Raw genomic sequence first — 21,469 nt, 5'->3', positions numbered from 1 at the left:
CATCAGGTACTAGATGCACTAATGCCTCTCAGATCCTGTAGTCAGTCACACAGTGTCAGGGAGCTGTCTGTAGGGTTGTTAATTGTTAGTAAAGTTTAAGGATTTACTTAACAGGGAGCGGGGGGTGGGGGGGGGCAGCATTTTAATATTCGCCTCAGGCAGCAAATATGCTAGAATCGGCCCTGGCAGGGGCCCATCTGAGGTCATCCAATGTGCAGCAGAATAGTGAGTGCAGCTCTGGAGTATTACACAGGCAAACATTTCAGCTTTTCATGATTCCTGACTGTCACTTTGTGCCTGCAGTATTATTGAGTATATTTGCGGGTGACTGGGTGCTCCCCCTGTGGGATCTGTCATGGTGGGCTTAGGGTCCGCATACATGCCCCAATAGTAGGAATGGTTCAGTATAAAATCTATGATCATTTCCTGCTGACTCCTTATAATTGGGTCTGGTTGCGGCTTCTGGAAGACGTTCTGTGACATGAAGTCTAATGAGATCATTACTGAAGATGTCACTAAGGTAACAGGTCATCTCAGCGACAAGCACAAAGGATTAGAGGACCTTATACCTTGGGGCATTACAGCTGGCGGCTTTTAAGAGCCTCTGCGGTGGGTTAGATGAGGCAGATAAGCGCTGGTGTATGCAGAGAATGGTCCACCCTGAGATGAAGGTCCTGCCAGCCTCCTCCTACGATGCCAAGACCTTACGGAAATTGGGTCAGACCATCCTGCAGCACACCTCGGCCCATGGGATCCCCAACATCTTCCGCTCGCGCCACTGGTTCCGTCGCCTGGTCTGGCTGTTCTTTGTGAGTTTCGCCCTGTGCTGTGCCCTCTGGCAGTGCACGGAGATGGTCATGACCTACTACACGTACCCATCACATGAGAAGATCATGCTGATCTCCAGCGCCAAGCTCATGTTCCCTGCCGTCACCATCTGCAACCTCAACAGCGTGAAACTTTCCTCCATAAAGAAGAGTTTCGCCATGGCGACCTGCCTCCAGGTGTGAATTACACCCTAAATGGGTCACTTATAAGTCTATATGCATGGGGTTATAGGATCATGTGTCTGTCTGTAGTATGGTGTATGGCGGTCAGAATGGGGGCCACTGATCAGATACTGGGGGTCTTGTTCACGGAGACTTGTAAATTTTAGCTTGGTCCTAAAGCCAAAAAAGTAGACAATCCCAAGTCTAATACATTCTTATCTGCACTGATACATTGTAACAATCCTCTGACTGATCTGTTTTGAGCTTGCAGAGTATTGTCTACAATGGAGGGGCTGTAACAATGTATCAGTCTGGAGATCACAGGGGATTGTATACACTGCAGGACTGTTACAATGTATCAGTACAGTAAAAATGTAAGAAATATTAGGACAGAAAAGAGATTTGTGATCTAGTGATCTCCTAGATCAGTGATGGGGAACCTTTTAGAGGCCGAGTGCCCAAACTACAACCGAAATCCACTTATTTACCGTGAAGTGCCAACATGAAATTTTAAGCAGTAACTTATTGCTCCCTGTTCTTTCACATCTTTCAATTGTATTGGCGGTCTGAGGCCACCAGTTAAAAGAAGGAGGGCAAATTCAGATTATCATTGTAGCTTCTCTCCAGGGTCTCTCTGTAAAGGAAGAATGGTCGGGTCCAGCATGATGACCACCAAAGATAATACACCTCTGTCAAAACCTTCTTGCTTCCCGCAGTTCCAAACAGCCAGTGTCAAATAGCACTGAGAGCAGCTTTTCTTAGTTTGCCTGGGACTGCAGAAAGATTCAGTGTTTGGTGAACTCTGTCCTGGGGTGATGGCCTGAGTGCCACCACTGTTCTAGATGATGGAGTTGTGACAGACCCTCAGCTGTGAGAAGTATAAGCTCTCCAGCAGTAATCTACGTTGCCTCTTGTGACCCCCTAGGACTCGGGTCTGGAGCTGACCCACCGCCGAAACCGCTCCCACGTCAACTCTTCCTCGGAGTACCCAGATGAGACGGTCCAGTACAACAGCGCCTTCAACAGGTTCGCCTCGGAGTTTAACCAGTTGCCGGATGAGCAGAAGGTGGAGATGGGGCACCAGCTGGATGATATGCTCATCTTCTGCAACTTCCATGGGCAGGAGTGCAATGCCAGGTACAGCACCACCACAGGGTCTAGGGATGATAGGGGCCCCGTGTGATTCTCTGTTATCAGCCATATCTCCGGGGCTCTGCACTACTGACTCCCTCACTCCCAGTGTAAGATGGGGGGGCGCACCCCACTAATCCCGCCCTTATAGCCACTTCCTATAATGGTAGGTCCCAGGTAACTGCCTCTAGGAAAGTAACAGAGGTTTTACTCTTTGGGTGATGCCACACGCACTGAAAACACATGCGATTGGCTGGTTTGAATCCGTTTTATGGAATTATGGAAGTGTAAGCAGCTATGAAAATGTTATCACAGGATTCAAACCAGCCAAACGCATGATAAACATACAAAAACGCATGCGGAACGCACTGTAGCACCCACTGTACCCAATGTAGCACCCTCAAGCTTCTCTTTCTCACACTTTTAAAGATCTTTGCTTGCTGTTATAGGAGTTTTCCCACAAAAGAAAATTCTCACATTTCAATCCCCTGGTGATGTTATCACAATAAAAGATTATTTTTAACCTCTTACTTTACAATACTCCCTAGACTGCTCAGTGCAAAATCCCAGGGTGTGGGCGGGGCCTCACTAAGCAGACACTACATGACCCAGCTAGTTCTGTGGGGTGACAATCTGGTTAGATTATCAGGGTACAGATGTATATGCACTTTCATCTGGTTTATAACATTGCACTAGTACACTGATACAGAGATGAGACAGATCAGAGATGCATGAGATCCATTACCCACACAGCACTGCTACATCTCTGTTCTCACAGATATTTGCCTGCCTCCCCCTGGATCACTTATATCCTTGTAGTTTGCAGCTTCTCTCTCCTCACGATGTGCAGGCAGTAGTGAGAGCCGGCTCAGCGAGTGTGAACGATGTGAACTGGCACACTGACACACGTCCCCTTTGTGGTGTGGTGTGGGTGACTGACTAGCCTGTGGCTCCCTATTATATATTTAATAGGGAGGCGTTCAGGAGCCAGAAGAGCCATCTCTGCTTAGTGAGTGGAGCCTAACGAGCCTGCTCACTAAGAAGAGCCGGACTTTCCATCACTAGCAGGCAAGAAGTGATCAGTGAGTGTCTCTGAGCTCCGTGCAGGGGGCGTGGCTACAGGCTCACAGCAGAAAGACAGAAAATCCAAGCACAGCAAAATCCAAGATAGTGTTTTGAACCCAGTTTTTTGCCCGTTTTTAAGCAGTCCGTTAAAAACAGACAAAAAACTGGAAAAACTGATGCATTTAAAAAAAAAAACTGATGCATTTTTAAATGGATTGCTTAAAAACAGCCCCAAAACGGGTTCAAAATGCCACGTGTGCCGCCGGCCTAAAGTCAGAAGTTACAGGGTCGTGTCTAAGGGCAACTGAAATTGTGTACAGCAGGACTGATAGAGACAGGTTGGACTTGGTCTGTGAAATTATGTGTTTTTATTAATAACAGTGAATTAGAGAATGTGTTATTTTGTTATCCTGAGGACATATAAGAATCTTGTCTTTGTGGGAAAATCCACTTTATGTTATGGGGCTTAAGGGCATTTTTATTGATTTATTACTTTATTACTTTATAACCTGTCTACAGTACCAAACACTCTGATGTTAGCACTAGATCGGTGACACACGTGGCGTTTTTGTCACAATTTCAAAGGCATTGACAACGAACGCGTTTATCAAATGTTTGCTTGCGTTTGCATTTCCAAAAATGCAAATGGTGGATGTGCGGTAATTGCCGGCGGCTGCGTCTCTTGGAATTTGTAAAAACGCAGTCGCCTTCTCTCGGCTGTTTGTGCAGGTAATCAATCACATGCGTTTCAAAACCCTGACCACAGAAGCATGCGTTTTCAAAAGCGCAATGAAAACGCACCTAAAAAAAATCCATATAAAAAAACAATATGCAAAACTGATGCATTTTACAAGGATGCAAAAAAAAACCGCACCAAAAACGCCACGCGTGTCACCGCCTACTTGTCTCTCTGTATCCAGATCGTTAATATGTAGGAAGCACCAGGGGGAGAACAGACACTTCCTAAACTTTCAATCTTTTCACAGCTGCAGCTCTGTTACAATTGCTCCCTCCATCCCATATGAGCTGAACACAATCCCCTCCCTATAGTCCTGTGTGACAATGTATCAGAGCAGTTTGTTACAATGTATCGGCTTCTGATATGGATACAATGTTTACTTTACTTCTCTGTTGTTTTTCCACCTTTTTAAGTTTTTTCTCCAGTTTTATTAACTATAAGTTTGGAAACTGTTACACGTTCAACTCCCAGAAGCCGATAGATTACCGGGGGAACCCTGCCAGCACCCGGCCGCTCAACATTACCAAAGCGGGGTTCATGTACGGTGAGTACTGGGTGGTCCAGCAGGATCCATATTGGTTGTCACCCATCTTTCTTCCTGATCTTGCCTGTGGGAAAGCTGGGTGACTCCCCCTGTGTCAGCTGTTAGAGGTGTCATTATCTCCTGGCGCTTCCAGCAGATCCAGATGTGACTAATGGGCCGGAGGAGTCATTAGTTATGTCCTGGGTAATGATCCGCGGTAATGAGTCCTGGAGTAATCCCGGAATAGTTATGGCTATAGCTCCAGCTGGGGCTTCTAGAAGCTACTGGAAGACTCCCGCACCACCAGGGGCATCAGGAGGTAAACCATGTGTATCACCAGCTAGCAAAACTGAACAAACACTGAAGAGCTATTTGTATTGTTCAATATGGGGGCACTGTGACTGGTGGTATATGGGGGGCACTGTGACTGGTGATATATGGGGGCACTGTGACTGGTGGTATATGGGGGCACTGTGACTGGTGGTATATGGGGGGCACTGTGACTGGTGGTATATGGGAGGCACTGTGACTGGTGGTATATGGGGGGCACTGTGACTGGTGGTATATGGGGGGCACTGTGACTGGTGGTATATGGGGGGCACTGTGACTGGTGGTATATGGGGGGCACTGTGACTGGTGGTATATGGGGGGCACTGTGACTGGTGGTATATGGGGGCACTGTGACTGGTGGTATATGGGGGGCACTGTGACTGGTGGTATATGGGGGGCACTGTGACTGGTGGTATATGGGGGGCACTGTGACTGTTGGTATATGGGGGGCACTGTGACTGGTGATATATGGGGGCACTGTGACTGGTGCTATATGGGGGGCACTGTGACTGGTGCTATATGGGGGGCACTGTGACTGTTGGTATATGGGGGGCACTGTGACTGTTGGTATATGGGGGGCACTGTGACTGTTGGTATATGGGGGGCACTGTGACTGTTGGTATATGGGGGGCACTGTGACTGGTGATATATGGGGGCACTGTGACTGGTGGTATATGGGAGCACTGTGACTGGTGGTATATGGGGGGCACTGTGACTGGTGGTATATGGGGGGCACTGTGACTGGTGGTATATGGGGGGCACTGTGACTGGTGGTATATGGGGGGCACTGTGACTGGTGGTATATGGGGGCACTGTGACTGGTGGTATATGGGGGGCACTGTGACTGGTGGTATATGGGGGGCACTGTGACTGGTGGTATATGGGGGGCACTGTGACTGGTGGTATATGGGGGGCACTGTGACTGGTGGTATATGGGGGGCACTGTGACTGGTGGTATATGGGGGGCACTGTGACTGGTGGTATATGGGGGGCACTGTGACTGGTGGTATATGGGGGCACTGTGACTGGTGGTATATGGGGGGCACTGTGACTGGTGGTATATGGGGGGCACTGTGACTGGTGGTATATGGGGGGCACTGTGACTGTTGGTATATGGGGGGCACTGTGACTGGTGATATATGGGGGCACTGTGACTGGTGCTATATGGGGGGCACTGTGACTGGTGCTATATGGGGGGCACTGTGACTGTTGGTATATGGGGGGCACTGTGACTGTTGGTATATGGGGGGCACTGTGACTGTTGGTATATGGGGGGCACTGTGACTGTTGGTATATGGGGGGCACTGTGACTGGTGATATATGGGGGCACTGTGACTGGTGGTATATGGGGGCACTGTGACTGGTGGTATATGGGGGGCACTGTGACTGGTGGTATATGGGGGGCACTGTGACTGGTGGTATATGGGGGGCACTGTGACTGGTGGTATATGGGGGGCACTGTGACTGGTGGTATATGGGGGCACTGTGACTGGTGGTATATGGGGGGCACTGTGACTGGTGGTATATGGGGGGCACTGTGACTGGTGGTATATGGGGGGCACTGTGACTGGTGGTATATGGGGGGCACTGTGACTGGTGGTATATGGGGGGCACTGTGACTGGTGGTATATGGGGGGCACTGTGACTGGTGGTATATGGGGGGCACTGTGACTGGTGGTATATGGGGGGCACTGTGACTGGTGATATATGGGGGCACTGTGACTGTTGGTATATGGGGGGCACTGTGACTGGTGCTATATGGGGGGCACTGTGACTGTTGGTATATGGGGGGCACTGTGACTGTTGGTATATGGGGGGCACTGTGACTGGTGGTATATGGGGGGCACTGTGACTGGTGGTATATGGGGGGCACTGTGACTGTTGGTATATGGGGGGCACTGTGACTGTTGGTATATGGGGGGCACTGTGACTGTTGGTATATGGGGGGCACTGTGACTGTTGGTATATGGGGGGCACTGTGACTGGTGGTATATGGGGGGCACTGTGACTGGTGGTATATGGGGGGCACTGTGACTGGTGCTATATGGGGGCACTATGACTGGTGGTATATTGGGGCACTGTGACTGGTGGTATATTGGGGGCACTGTGACTGGTGGTATATGGGGGGCACTGTACTGGTGGTATATGGGGGGCACTGTGACTGAGGGTATATGGGGGGCACTGTGACTGGTGGTATATGGGGGGCACTGTGACTGGTGGTATATGGGGGGCACTGTGACTGGTGGTATATGGGGGGCACTGTGACTGGTGGTATATTGGGGCACTGTGATTGGTGGTATATGGGGGGCACTGTGACTGGTGGTATATGGGAGGCACTGTGACTGGTGGTATATGGGGGGCACTGTGACTGGTGGTATATGGGGGGCACTGTGACTGGTGGTATATGGGGGCACTGTGACTGGTGCTATATGGGGGCACTGTGACTGGTGGTATATGGGGGGCACTGTGACTGGTGGTATATGGGGGGCACTGTGACTGGTGGTATATGGGGGGCACTGTGACTGGTGGTATATGGGGGGCACTGTGACTGGTGGTATATGGGGGGCACTGTGACTGGTGGTATATGGGGGCACTGTGACTGGTGGTATATGGGGGCACTGTGACTGGTGGTATATGGGGGCACTGTGACTGGTGGTATATGGGGGCACTGTGACTGGTGGTATATGGGGGGCACTGTGACTGGTGATATATGGGGGCACTGTGACTGGTGCTATATGGGGGCACTGTGACTGGTGATATATGGGGGGCACTGTGACTGGTGATATATGGGGGCACTGTGACTGGTGCTATATGGGGGGCACTGTGACTGGTGCTATATGGGGGGCACTGTGACTGTTGCTATATGGGGGGCACTGTGACTGTTGGTATATGGGGGGCACTGTGACTGGTGGTATATGGGGGGCACTGTGACTGGTGGTATATGGGGGGCACTGTGACTGGTGGTATATGGGGGGCACTGTGACTGGTGGTATATGGGGGGCACTGTGACTGTTGGTATATGGGGGGCACTGTGACTGTTGGTATATGGGGGGCACTGTGACTGTTGGTATATGGGGGGCACTGTGACTGGTGGTATATTGGGGCACTGTGACTGGTGGTATATGGGGGGCACTGTGACTGGTGGTATATGGGGGGCACTGTGACTGTTGGTATATGGGGGGCACTGTGACTGTTGGTATATGGGGGGCACTGTGACTGGTGGTATATTGGGGCTCTGTGACTGGTGGTATATGGGGGGCACTGTGACTGTTGGTATATGGGGGGCACTGTGACTGGTGGTATATGGGGGGCACTGTGACTGGTGGTATATGGGGGCACTGTGACTGTTGGTATATGGGGGCACAGTGGTGGTATATGGCAAAGTCTTAGTTGGGGTCCTGTGAGTAACACTTTCCCATAGCATGTTTGCGGCTTGGGGCCCCATGGCTGCAGTGTAAGAGCTGTGGCCTGTATACATGGGTGGCCCTCTGGCCTTCTCCTGTGGTTTTGGACGCTGAGCCCCTGTGTGCCCGCAGGACTGCACCTGGAGCTGTTCATTCAGCAGATCGAGTACGTGAAGGACATGACGCACTCGGCTGGGATCCGCCTCCTCATCCACGATCAGGCCCAGATGCCCTTCCCTGAGGATGAAGGGGTTAACGTCCCACCCGGAGCCGAAACCGATATCGGTATGATGAAGGTAACATAATAAACCCTTAAAGCGCCAGCGTGTAATATTCGGCGTTTACATTGCGTTCTGCAATGCAGTGTAAGGAGGAGATAAACACATTAGGCCCAGTGATCTAATTGTGTTCAGCAACATGATGGAGCCAGCATATTACAGAGCCACAAGCTGCTGCAGCTTGTAGTAAGTTTTCTATCTCATCCCAATTGTGTCTTTCACATTACTTCTGTACAATCTCCTGGATATCAGAAGTTGAAGTCTTTGCGTCTGACACATGATGACCTGTAGCGCCGGCCACACTTTTCTTGTTGTCTGGTATTTCTGGCCCTCAGGATGTCCCGAATATTCCCAGCATGTAGAAGATTGGCGCTATGGTATACAAGCCGCAGTCTGAACAATCACCAGCAGAGGGCGCCAGCGCACCCCCAGGCAATCTGATGATTACATTGTTATAAATGAAGGTTTTCACTTTACAGGTTCACATTGACCGACTGAAATCTCCGTACATGAGCCAGTGCACCGACGGGGAGAACATCAAGAACTTCTATAAGGATGTGTATGAAGCGGGGTACACACGAGAGGTCAGCGCGTCCTGCCAGGGGAGGGGGCACACACCTTACACTGGGTTATATCATTACACGGCTGCTTATGGATGAAAAGCTTTAGGTAAACAGCGCCTCCCCCGCCCATAGGTTGTGTCTGGTACTGCTGCTCAGATCCATGTTATGTGATGTGACTGAGCTGCAGTACTACACACAACCTGTAGAGACGGGCAAATCTGCAGCCTTGTCTTTGTTATCCTGGACAACCCCTTTAATAAGGTGAATTCACCCCCTGCACTTAATCATTGGGAACATTTAAAAAAAAAAAAAGGATTTGGTTCATGTCAACATTGGGTCAGTTTATAAAATTTTCACCAATCTCTGCGTGGCTGAGGGTTTGTTACAGTGTATCAGTCTCGGTAATTTTAGAACAAATGTACCCCATTTTAGTTAAAGCTAAAACCTTCCCCACTAGGTGCCTTTTAAAGGGGTTCCTCTTGTAAGAACCAATCACAGGATTAGTATCTGAATAGTGGGGGGTCTGAAAAAAAAACGGGGTCTCTTATCCCTGCACATGAGTAGCATCTCTCTGATCTTCAGTGTCTTCCTAGAGATGATAGCAGCAGTGTTTATGGTTGATCATTGCCCCCATTAATAGGGCCCCCCCATACTAGTGATGACTGGGGCCCCTGTGTGCTCTGACCTCCCCTCCTCTGTCTCCCGCAGGCCTGTAAGCGGACATGCGCCCAGCAGAACATCATCGACAACTGCGGCTGCAGCCACTGGGAATTCGCTTGTCCAAGAGACCTGGGTCACCCCAAATGTAACCTCAGCAACCCCGTCGTCCGTGAGTCCATGCTACAGCCACATCATCCTGAGATGCTCTGTTACTTTCTGTTAGCAGCCACCTCATCCAGGGGCGCGTCTGACTATAGTGATAAGTGATTACATAGGGGAGACTGACACCCGCTGAAGTGGGATCACTGGCCCTTCAAAGGGGGTTATCAGATGAGATGAGTCTTTGAGGGGGGCCGGGACTTTTGTGATGGGACCCATTTTGATCCATGAATATTCTGCTTCCAGGTGACTGCGTGAAACTCTATGAATTTAAATTTGCCCATGACGAACTGAACTGCCACTGCCCCCTACAGTGCAAGTAAGTGACCTGCACCCCCGTCATCCGGCTATTGTAAAACTACAACTCCCAGCATGCCCCAGTATCCTCCCTTTCCCCAGTAGAGATGAACGGACTTGAACTTTAGGTTTTCGGGTCCGTGGTTTGGCCGCAACCTGTGTGTGACCAGACACATGACCTGCAGCCAGTCTGACAAATTGATGCCCCTACCTAGTAGCCTTGGCTGTGATTGGCCAGGGGGGACCTAAAAATACACTTTTACCCCCACTAAATGATTAGCCCCCTCAGGTAAGAGGTAAATCATTTCCTTTCTAGAATTACCTCTTTCATGTGCAATTTCATCTGTTTACCTATAAAAAATCTCCCCAAAGTCAGGCAAATATGACTCTTCTCACTGTATTGTCACATGAGACGAGTAAAGTTTAGTGGTTGCTTTTTGTGTCATATTAAAGATAAGAATATCACAGAATCAGAGATACAGGCAGATAAAGACATAGTTCAGATAAAGATCCAGTTCTTGCCTATGTTAATTGCTTTATGTCCGGTTCTGTAGCTCAAAGAACCATAATCCTGATGTGACCTGAAAGATGGGATTCTTATCTGTAATAAGACACCAGCACCATGTTTCTAGGCGCTATAAAACTAAAAATTGGGACGTATGAACTCAACTCATCTTATGTGAAAATAAGGGGAGAAGAGTCATATTTTCCGGGTGAGATTTTACATAAAAGAGGGAGTTCCAGAAAGAACATTTCACTCCATACCAGAGGGGACTAGTAGTTTAGTGGGGTAAAACCTGGTGACAGGTTCCCTTTAAATATTACACGCCTGAGTGTCGGTCTTTACTCTTGTAGCAGCATTATATTCATATGACAGGAACAGTTCCCTTTCAATGCTCAGTGGGTCACCAGGTCAGCGCAGCCACAGGGCACATGACACGGGTCTAGAATTTCCTGTCTTTTTTCCAGCTGACTCTGCCAGACACAAATATTTAGCCAATTCTGCTTTTCTGAATCACATGACGGCTCAGAAGAGACGAGTCTGCGGCTAAAATTATACACAGAGCAGAGGTGTTATGGTATATCCGATCCTGGGAAAGATGAGTCACAACCAATATGGCCGCCACGCGTTATACCCGCCAAGACTGGCCTGGTTAAGTGGTGATCTTGGAGGGTTCTCTGTAGTCTGGGAAAGGTTGGGGGACTACATGTATTTGTCTGAGGGTCCCTGCCTGTAACTTGCCCTTCCAGTGCCCCCAGTGTCCCTTCTGTCCTATGAGAGACAAAGAAATATTACACCCCCCAGACCAGACTGCATCACTAATACACCCCCCAGACCAGACTGCATCACTAATACACCCCCCAGACCAGACTGCATCACTAATACACCCCCCAGACCAGACTGCATCACTAATACACCCCCAGACCAGACTGCATCACTAATACACCCCCAGACCAGACTGCATCACTAATACACCCCCAGACCAGACTGCATCACTAATACACCCCCAGACCAGACTGCATCACTAATACACCCCCCAGACCAGACTGCATCACTAATACACCCCCAGACCAGACTGCATCACTAATACACCCCCCAGACCAGACTGCATCACTAATACATCCCCCAGACCAGACTGCATCACTAATACACCCCCCAGACCAGACTGCATCACTAATACACCCCCCAGACCAGACTGCATCACTAATACACCCCCCAGACCAGACTGCATCACTAATACACCCCCCAGACCAGACTGCATCACTAATACACCCCCCAGACCAGACTGCATCACTAATACACCCCCCAGACCAGACTGCATCACTAATACACCCCCCAGACCAGACTGCATCACTAATACATCCCCCAGACCAGACTGCATCACTAATACACCCCCCAGACCAGACTGCATCACTAATACACCCCCCAGACCAGACTGCATCACTAATACACCCCCAGACCAGACTGCATCACTAATACACCCCCCAGACCAGACTGCATCACTAATACACCCCCCAGACCAGACTGCATCACTAATACACCCCCCAGACCAGACTGCATCACTAATACACCCCCCCAGACCAGACTGCATCACTAATACACCCCCCAGACCAGACTGCATCACTAATACACCCCCCCAGACCAGACTGCATCACTAATACACCCCCCAGACCAGACTGCATCACTAATACACCCCCAGACCAGACTGCATCACTAATACACCCCCCCAGACCAGACTGCATCACTAATACATCCCCCAGACCAGACTGCATCACTAATACACCCCCCCAGACCAGACTGTATCACTAATACATCCCCCAGACCAGACTGCATCACTAATACACCCCCCAGACCAGACTGCATCACTAATACACCCCCCAGACCAGACTGCATCACTAATACACCCCCCAGACCAGACTGCATCACTAATACATCCCCCAGACCAGACTGCATCACTAATACATCCCCCAGACCAGACTGCATCACTAATACACCCCCCAGACCAGACTGCATCACTAATACACCCCCCAGACCAGACTGCATCACTAATACACCCCCCAGACCAGACTGCATCACTAATACACCCCCCAGACCAGACTGCATCACTAATACACCCCCCAAGACTGCATCACTAATACACCCCCCAGACCAGACTGCATCACTAATACACCCCCCCAGACCAGACTGCATCACTAATACACCCCCCAGACCAGACTGCATCACTAATACACCCCCCAGACCAGACTGCATCACTAATACACCCCCAGACCAGACTGCATCACTAATACACCCCCCAGACCAGACTGCATCACTAATACACCCCCCAGACCAGACTGTATCACTAATACACCCCCCAGACCAGACTGCATCACTAATACACCCCCAGACCAGACTGCATCACTAATACATCCCCCAGACCAGACTGCATCACTAATACACCCCCCAAGACTGCATCACTAATACACCCCCCAGACCAGACTGCATCACTAATACACCCCCCCAGACCAGACTGCATCACTAATACACCCCCCAGACCAGACTGCATCACTAATACACCCCCCAGACCAGACTGCATCACTAATACACCCCCAGACCAGACTGCATCACTAATACACCCCCCAGACCAGACTGCATCACTAATACACCCCCCAGACCAGACTGTATCACTAATACACCCCCCAGACCAGACTGCATCACTAATACACCCCCCAAGACTGCATCACTAATACACCCCCCAGACCAGACTGCATCACTAATACACCCCCCCAGACCAGACTGCATCACTAATACACCCCCAGACCAGACTGCATCACTAATACACCCCCAGACCAGACTGCATCACTAATACATCCCCCAGACCAGACTGCATCACTAATACATCCCCCAGACCAGACTGCATCACTAATACACCCCCAGACCAGACTGCATCACTAATACACCCCCCAGACCAGACTGCATCACTAATACACCCCCCAGACCAGACTGCATCACTAATACACCCCCAGACCAGACTGCATCACTAATACACCCCCCAGACCAGACTGCATCACTAATACACCCCCCAGACCAGACTGTATCACTAATACACCCCCCAGACCAGACTGCATCACTAATACACCCCCCAGACCAGACTGTACCACTAATACACCCCCCAGACCAGACTGCATCACTAATACACCCCCCAGACCAGACTGCATCACTAATACACCCCCCAGACCAGACTGCATCACTAATACACCCCCAGACCAGACTGCATCACTAATACATCCCCCAGACCAGACTGCATCACTAATACACCCCCCAGACCAGACTGCATCACTAATACACCCCCAGACCAGACTGCATCACTAATACATCCCCCAGACCAGACTGCATCACTAATACATCCCCCAGACCAGACTGCATCACTAATACACCCCCCAGACCAGACTGCATCACTAATACACCCCCCAGACCAGACTGCATCACTAATACACCCCCAGACCAGACTGCATCACTAATACACCCCCCAGACCAGACTGCATCACTAATACACCCCCCAGACCAGACTGCATCACTAATACACCCCCCAGACCAGACTGCATCACTAATACACCCCCCAGACCAGACTGCATCACTAATACACCCCCCAGACCAGACTGCATCACTAATACACCCCCCAGACCAGACTGCATCACTAATACACCCCCCAGACCAGACTGCATCACTAATACACCCCCCCAGACCAGACTGCATCACTAATACACCCCCCCAGACCAGACTGCATCACTAATACACCCCCCCAGACCAGACTGCATCACTAATACACCCCCCAGACCAGACTGCATCACTAATACACCCCCCGACCAGACTGCATCACTAATACACCCCCCAGACCAGACTGCATCACTAATACACCCCCCAGACCAGACTGCATCACTAATACACCCCCCAGACCAGACTGCATCACTAATACATCCCCCAGACCAGACTGCATCACTAATACACCCCCCAGACCAGACTGCATCACTAATACACCCCCCCAGACCAGACTGCATCACTAATACACCCCCCCAGACCAGACTGCATCACTAATACACCCCCCAGACCAGACTGCATCACTAATACACCCCCCAGACCAGACTGCATCACTAATACATCCCCCAGACCAGACTGCATCACTAATACATCCCCCCAGACCAGACTGCATCACTAATACACCCCCCAGACCAGACTGCATCACTAATACACCCCCAGACCAGACTGCATCACTAATACACCCCCCAGACCAGACTGCATCACTAATACACCCCCCAGACCAGACTGCATCACTAATACACCCCCCAGACCAGACTGCATCACTAATACACCCCCCAGACCAGACTGCATCACTAATACATCCCCCAGACCAGACTGCATCACTAATACACCCCCCAGACCAGACTGCATCACTAATACACCCCCCAGACCAGACTGCATCACTAATACACCCCCCCAGACCAGACTGTATCACTAATACACCCCCCAGACCAGACTGTATCACTAATACACCCCCCCAGACCAGACTGCATCACTAATACATCCCCCAGACCAGACTGCATCACTAATACACCCCCCAGACCAGACTGCATCACTAATACACCCCCCAGACCAGACTGCATCACTAATACACCCCCAGACCAGACTGCATCACTAATACACCCCCCAGACCAGACTGCATCACTAATACACCCCCCCAGACCAGACTGCATCACTAATACACCCCCAGACCAGACTGCATCACTAATACACCCCCCCAGACCAGACTGCATCACTAATACACCCCCCAGACCAGACTGCATCACTAATACACCCCCCAGACCAGACACCCCCGGCCCGGGTCCGTTATTCGCAGTGATGGGTGTGGGCTCCAGGACGCGTCTGTGATCTCCCGTTTCTCGCTGTGACAGGGAGGAGATCTATGAGCTGACGGTGTCCGGATCGCAGTGGCCCTCCAGCGCTTTTATAGTAAGTATATCGGACCGGGGCGAGCGGTGTGGGGTCCATATAACATTGTCCGCGCTCCTCGCTGTATTTCTCTTTATAGGAGAATTTCTCCAAGGACCTCAGAGAGTGGGGGGGACAGATGAAGGACGTGGCCGACAACCCCGCGCTCATCAGGTGCCTGCAGTCTACTGCTCTCTGTTACCTGCCCCACTGCCTGCAGTCTACTGCTCTCTGTTACCTGCCCCACTGCCTGCAGTCTACTGCTCTCTGTTACCTGCCCCACTGCCTGCAGTCTACTGCTCTGTTACCTGCCCCACTGCCTGCAGTCTACTGCTCTCTGTTACCTGCCCCACTGCCTGCAGTCTACTGCTCTCTGTTACCTGCCCCACTGCCTGCAGTCTACTGCTCTCTGTTACCTGCCCCACTGCCTGCAGTCTACTGCTCTCTGTTACCTGCCCCACTGCCTGCAGTCTACTGCTCTGTTACCTGCCCCACTGCCTGCAGTCTACTGCTCTGTTACCTGCCCCACTGCCTGCAGTCTACTGCTCTCTGTTACCTGCCCCACTGCCTGCAGTCTACTGCTCTCTGTTACCTGCCCCACTGCCTGCAGTCTACTGCTCTCTGTTACCTGCCCCACTGCCTGCAGTCTACTGCTCTCTGTTACCTGCCCCACTGCCTGCAGTCTACTGCTCTCTGTTACCTGCCCCACTGCCTGCAGTCTACTGCTCTCTGTTACCTGCCCCACTGCCTGCAGTCTACTGCTCTCTGTTACCTGCCCCACTGCCTGCAGTCTACTGCTCTCTGTTACCTGCCCCACTGCCTGCAGTCTACTGCTCTCTGTTACCTGCCCCACTGCCTGCAGTCTACTGCTCTCTGTTACCTGCCCCACTGCCTGCAGTCTACTGCTCTCTGTTACCTGCCCCACTGCCTGCAGTCTACTGCTCTCTGTTACCTGCCCCACTGCCTGCAGTCTACTGCTCTCTGTTACCTGCCCCACTGCCTGCAGTCTACTGCTCTCTGTTACCTGCCCCACTGCCTGCAGTCTACTGCTCTCTGTTACCTGCCCCACTGCCTGCAGTCTACTGCTCTCTGTTACCTGCCCCACTGCCTGCAGTCTACTGCTCTCTGTTACCTGCCCCACTGCCTGCAGTCTACTGCTCTCTGTTACCTGCCCCACTGCCTGCAGTCTACTGCTCTCTGTTACCTGCCCCACTGCCTGCAGTCTACTGCTCTCTGTTACCTGCCCCACTGCCTGCAGTCTACTGCTCTCTGTTACCTGCCCCACTGCCTGCAGTCTACTGCTCTCTGTTACCTGCCCCACTGCCTGCAGTCTACTGCTCTCTGTTACCTGCCCCACTGCCTGCAGTCTACTGCTCTCTGTTATCTGCCATGAGGGAGGCTTCTGCTGCTGAGATTTTTGTCTCTTATTTTGGCAGAGATAATTTTGTGAAGGTCGTGGTTTACTTCAAGCAACTCAATTTCGAACTGATTGAAGAGGAACCATCAATGACTGTGAGAACCTAAAATTACTCACATCCGACCACAGGGGGCGCTATGGAACCGAGGCAGGAAGGACTGTGGGGTCCTGCGTGCAAACTGGAGAGGCAGTAATCAGGACCTGAGGATGAGGGGGTGACACAAGAGCTTACAGTCTATGAGGATGAGGGGGTGACACAAGAGCTTACAGTCTATGAGGATGAGGGGGGGGACACAAGAGCTTACAGTCTATGAGGATGAGGGGGTGACACAAGAGCTTACAGTCTATGAGGATGAGGGGAGGACACAAGAGCTTACAGTCTATGAGGATGAGGAGGACACAAGAGCTTACAGTCTATGAGGATGAGGAGGTGACACAAGAGCTTACAGTCTATGAGGATGAGGGGGTGACACAAGAGCTTACAGTCTATGAGGATGAGGGGGTGACACAAGAGCTTACAGTCTATGAGGATGAGGGGGTGACACAAGAGCTTACAGTCTATGAGGATGAGGGGGTGACACAAGAGCTTACAGTCTATGAGGATGAGGGGGTGACACAAGAGCTTACAGTCTATGAGGATGAGGGGGTGACACAAGAGCTTACAGTCTATGAGGATGAGGGGGTGACACAAGAGCTTACAGTCTATGAGGATGAGGGGGTGACACAAGAGCTTACAGTCTATGAGGATGAGTGGGTGACACAAGAGCTTACAGTCTATGAGGAGGTGACACAAGAGCTTACAGTCTATGAGGAGGTGACACAAGAGCTTACAGTCTATGAGGAGGTGACACAAGAGCTTACAGTCTATGAGGAGGTGACACAAGAGCTTACAGTCTATGAGGATGAGGGGATGACACAAGAGCTTACAGTCTATGAGGATGAGGGGATGACACAAGAGCTTACAGTCTATGAGGATGAGGGGGTGACACAAGAGCTTACAGTCTATGAGGATGAGGGGGTGACACAAGAGCTTACAGTCTATGAGGATGAGGGGGTGACACAAGAGCTTACAGTCTATGAGGATGAGGGGTGACACAAGAGCTTATAGTCTATGAGGATGAGGGGGTGACACAAGAGCTTACAGTCTATGAGGATGAGGGGGTGACACAAGAGCTTACAGTCTATGAGGATGAGGGGTGACACAAGAGCTTATAGTCTATGAGGATGAGGGTTGACACAAGAGCTCATTTGATATTGAGGATTCTTCTTTTCAGTGCAGCTTTGGATGTGACTAGAGTACTCTGATTTAGAGCATAACTCGCACTTCCCTTCACTTTCTCTTTTCGTTGCAGGAAATTAACCTCATCTCTAACATGGGGGGCTTGGTGGGGCTGTGGGTGGGCTTCTCTGTCTGCACCTTGGCCGAGTTCTTTGAGCTGCTGCTGGATGTCATCCTGCTGTTCATTCGGAGGTGCATCAGGACGAGGCACAAGGAGGGCTACTCCAACCCCTACATGCAGAAGCAGAGCCCCATCTACCTACAGAAGACCACCAAGCTATGAAGAGCGGGAGGGGGGCCTGAAAATGAATGGCAATGACTGTGGTGTGATCTGGTCCTCCCTACGCTCCTGTGTACGCAGCTCCTATGCGGGCTAATGTCTAGTATGTAGCCATATAGTCAGTGCGTAGCTACGACCACTACAAAACATGATGCCTTATGTACTAGAGACCCCCATAATCTGCAGTGACCCCAATATCTATCATCCAAACATCCACTCATCCAGCCTGGGAAATGTCCTAACCTGCAAATCCATCTGTTTCTGGGAAAGCTGAGTATGAACTATTCAGTTGTTTACAAAACCACAACTCCCATCATGCCCTAACACTCATAGGCTCACAGGGCATGATGGGAGTTGTAGTTTCTAAACACAAGGAGACCCACAAATTGGCAAACACCCCAGTAATCCAAGGGGCTACAGAGCCTGATTGCTAACAGATGTTACAAGGATATTACAAGACAATTGGTGATAAAGTTGCATGAGGGCGCAGAGTTTATGGAGAGAAGGTGTTTCTGTGTATTTTAGGTGTAACACTCCATATATTGTTACATGAAATAAAGATATTGATATACATGTCCTGTATCAGCAGATTACATGATTATCAAGGGTTAATCCCGACTCTTCTGCCTCTCAGTGATTATTTATCAGTATTTTCTCCATTCACATCCAGAGCTGTATTTAAAGGGAACCTGTCACCAGATGTGACCCCCAATTAAACTCACAGTCCCCTCAGGTCGGGGATGAAATGTACTTTCTAGTATTCCGTGTTTTATGTCAAATTGCAGCCAAAATCATGTGACAATGAGTCAGATTTTGCCTGAGATGAGTCAAGTTTAGAGGCTGCAGGTGTAGTGTCACTTCAGGCACCTTGACATACGCTGCTGGCGCCATATTAAAGATAAGAAACACATCTTTCAGATCACATCAGGCTAATGGTTCTGTACGTATCTCCAATTCTTTAGCTCCCAAAAACACAAGTGATATGAAAGATAAGATTCTTACCTTTAATATGACACCAGCAGCATGTGTCTAGGTGCTATAGAACGGAACATAGATACGTCTGAATTGACCCACTCCCTGCAGCCTCTAAAACTGACATGACTTTGGAGATTTTTTTTTATGGGTAACAGGGTGAGATTTGACATAAAATAGGGAATTCTAGAAAGGACATTTCATCCCCGATCTGAGGGGGATGGGAGTTCAGTGTGGTTAAATCTGCTGGCAGGTTCCCTTTAAAAGATCTGGAAAGTGACAGCAGCTTAGCTCCGCCTCTTTGTCAGACATGTGACCTTATCGGTAAATTTAAACTATATAACTGTCACTTGAACTCCCATAATGCTCTGGGGTAACTGTCAGGATTTAGCATGGGTTGTGAACGGGCTCTGTAGATCTATGTAAGGTGGAGTTCCCCTTTAAATCTCTGCACATTCCTATGTTCTGCTCTCACCTACATAAACATGTTTTCTGTCCTGGCGCCCCCTCTGTACGGTGTGGATTTTGGCAGAGCCCCCACTGGACCTCAGACGCCGCTACACAAAGACCCCTGTATTCACTGCATGTCCTGAGCGGAGGGGCGTGAATACTTATATTGCAACACAGAACAAAAACTTTATTTATATCACGCGATTCACACCTCAGGAGGTTACGAAATTATCTGATTCAGGGAAAGCTGAGTGATATGGGCAGATTCTAACAAAACTGGGATACAGTTCAGCTGTTAGGCCCGTTCCCCACTTGCGAGTGTGATGCGATGAACTCGCATCACACTCGCAACGCAAGCTGCCGGGAACGCACGGCCTGAACGCTGCACCGCGGGAGTGAACTCAGCATGTCAGTTCACTCCCGCGGTGCAGCGTTCAGGCCGTGCGTTCCCGGCAGCTTGCGTTGCGAGTGTGATGCGAGTTCATCGCATCACACTCGCAAGTGGGGAACGGGCCTTACTGGGGCACTGTAACTGGGGAAGGCACAGCTATGGGGGGAGCGCTGGGGAGGGCACAGCTATGGGGGGAGCGCTGGGGAGGGCACAGCTATGGGGGGAGCGCTGGGGAGGGCACAGCTATGGGGGGAGCGCTGGGGAGGGCACAGCTATGGGGGGAGCGCTGGGGAGGGCACAGCTATGGGGGGAGCGCTGGGGAGGGCACAGCTATGGGGGGAGCGCTGGGGAGGGCACAGCTATGGGGGGAGCGCTGGGGAGGGCACAGCTATGGGGGGAGCGCTGGGGAGGGCACAGCTATGGGGGGAGCGCTGGGGAGGGCACAGCTATGGGGGGAGCGCTGGGGAGGGCACAGCTATGGGGGGAGCGCTGGGGAGGGCACAGCTATGGGGGGAGCGCTGGGGAGGGCACAGCTATGGGGGGAGCGCTGGGGAGGGCACAGCTATGGGGGGAGCGCTGGGGAGGGCACAGCTATGGGGGGAGCGCTGGGGAGGGCACAGCTATGGGGGGAGCGCTGGGGAGGGCACAGCTATGGGGGGAGCGCTGGGGAGGGCACAGCTATGGGGGGAGCGCTGGGGAGGGCACAGCTATGGGGGGAGCGCTGGGGAGGGCACAGCTATGGGGGGAGCGCTGGGGAGGGCACAGCTATGGGGGGAGCGCTGGGGAGGGCACAGCTATGGGGGGAGCGCTGGGGAGGGCACAGCTATGGGGGGAGCGCTGGGGAGGGCACAGCTATGGGGGGAGCGCTGGGGAGGGCACAGCTATGGGGGGAGCGCTGGGGAGGGCACAGCTATGGGGGGAGCGCTGGGGAGGGCACAGCTATGGGGGGAGCGCTGGGGAGGGCACAGCTATGGGGGGAGCGCTGGGGAGGGCACAGCTATGGGGGGAGCGCTGGGGAGGGCACAGCTATGGGGGGAGCGCTGGGGAGGGCACAGCTATGGGGGGAGCGCTGGGG

The 21,469-nt window shown here is 51.3% G+C and overlaps 1 protein-coding gene across 1 annotated transcript; it reads left to right on the top strand.

Annotated features, from left to right (window-relative positions):
• Positions 1–635: 635 nt before the first annotated feature.
• On the top strand, positions 636–19,172 carry LOC140077880 (epithelial sodium channel subunit gamma-like). The gene is made up of 11 exons (XM_072125467.1): positions 636–1,004; positions 1,915–2,126; positions 4,338–4,468; positions 8,314–8,477; positions 8,939–9,043; positions 9,731–9,851; positions 10,088–10,160; positions 15,569–15,626; positions 15,706–15,779; positions 17,042–17,117; positions 18,375–19,172. The coding sequence occupies exons 1-11, from the start codon at positions 642–644 to the stop codon at positions 18,582–18,584; spliced, it is 1,587 nt and encodes a 528-aa protein (XP_071981568.1). The 5' UTR covers positions 636–641; the 3' UTR covers positions 18,585–19,172.
• The last annotated feature ends 2,297 nt before the right edge of the window (positions 19,173–21,469 follow it).

This window comes from Engystomops pustulosus, chromosome 9 (assembly GCF_040894005.1).
Source record: "Engystomops pustulosus chromosome 9, aEngPut4.maternal, whole genome shotgun sequence".
NCBI classification, from domain to species: Eukaryota; Metazoa; Chordata; class Amphibia; order Anura; family Leptodactylidae; genus Engystomops; species Engystomops pustulosus.
Note: the sequence above shows the minus strand (reverse complement) of the source record. Positions and strands in the feature narration are given on the sequence as shown.

Coding starts and splice junctions, on each gene's coding strand:
- LOC140077880 (XM_072125467.1), top strand. CDS start 642: ATGCAGAGAATGGTCCACCCTGAGATGAAGGTCCTGCCAGCCTCCTCC. Junction 2,127..4,337: donor GGGCAGGAGTGCAATGCCAG/GTACAGCACCAC, acceptor CACCTTTTTAAG/TTTTTTCTCCAGTTTTATTA. Junction 15,627..15,705: donor GGCCCTCCAGCGCTTTTATA/GTAAGTATATCG, acceptor TTCTCTTTATAG/GAGAATTTCTCCAAGGACCT.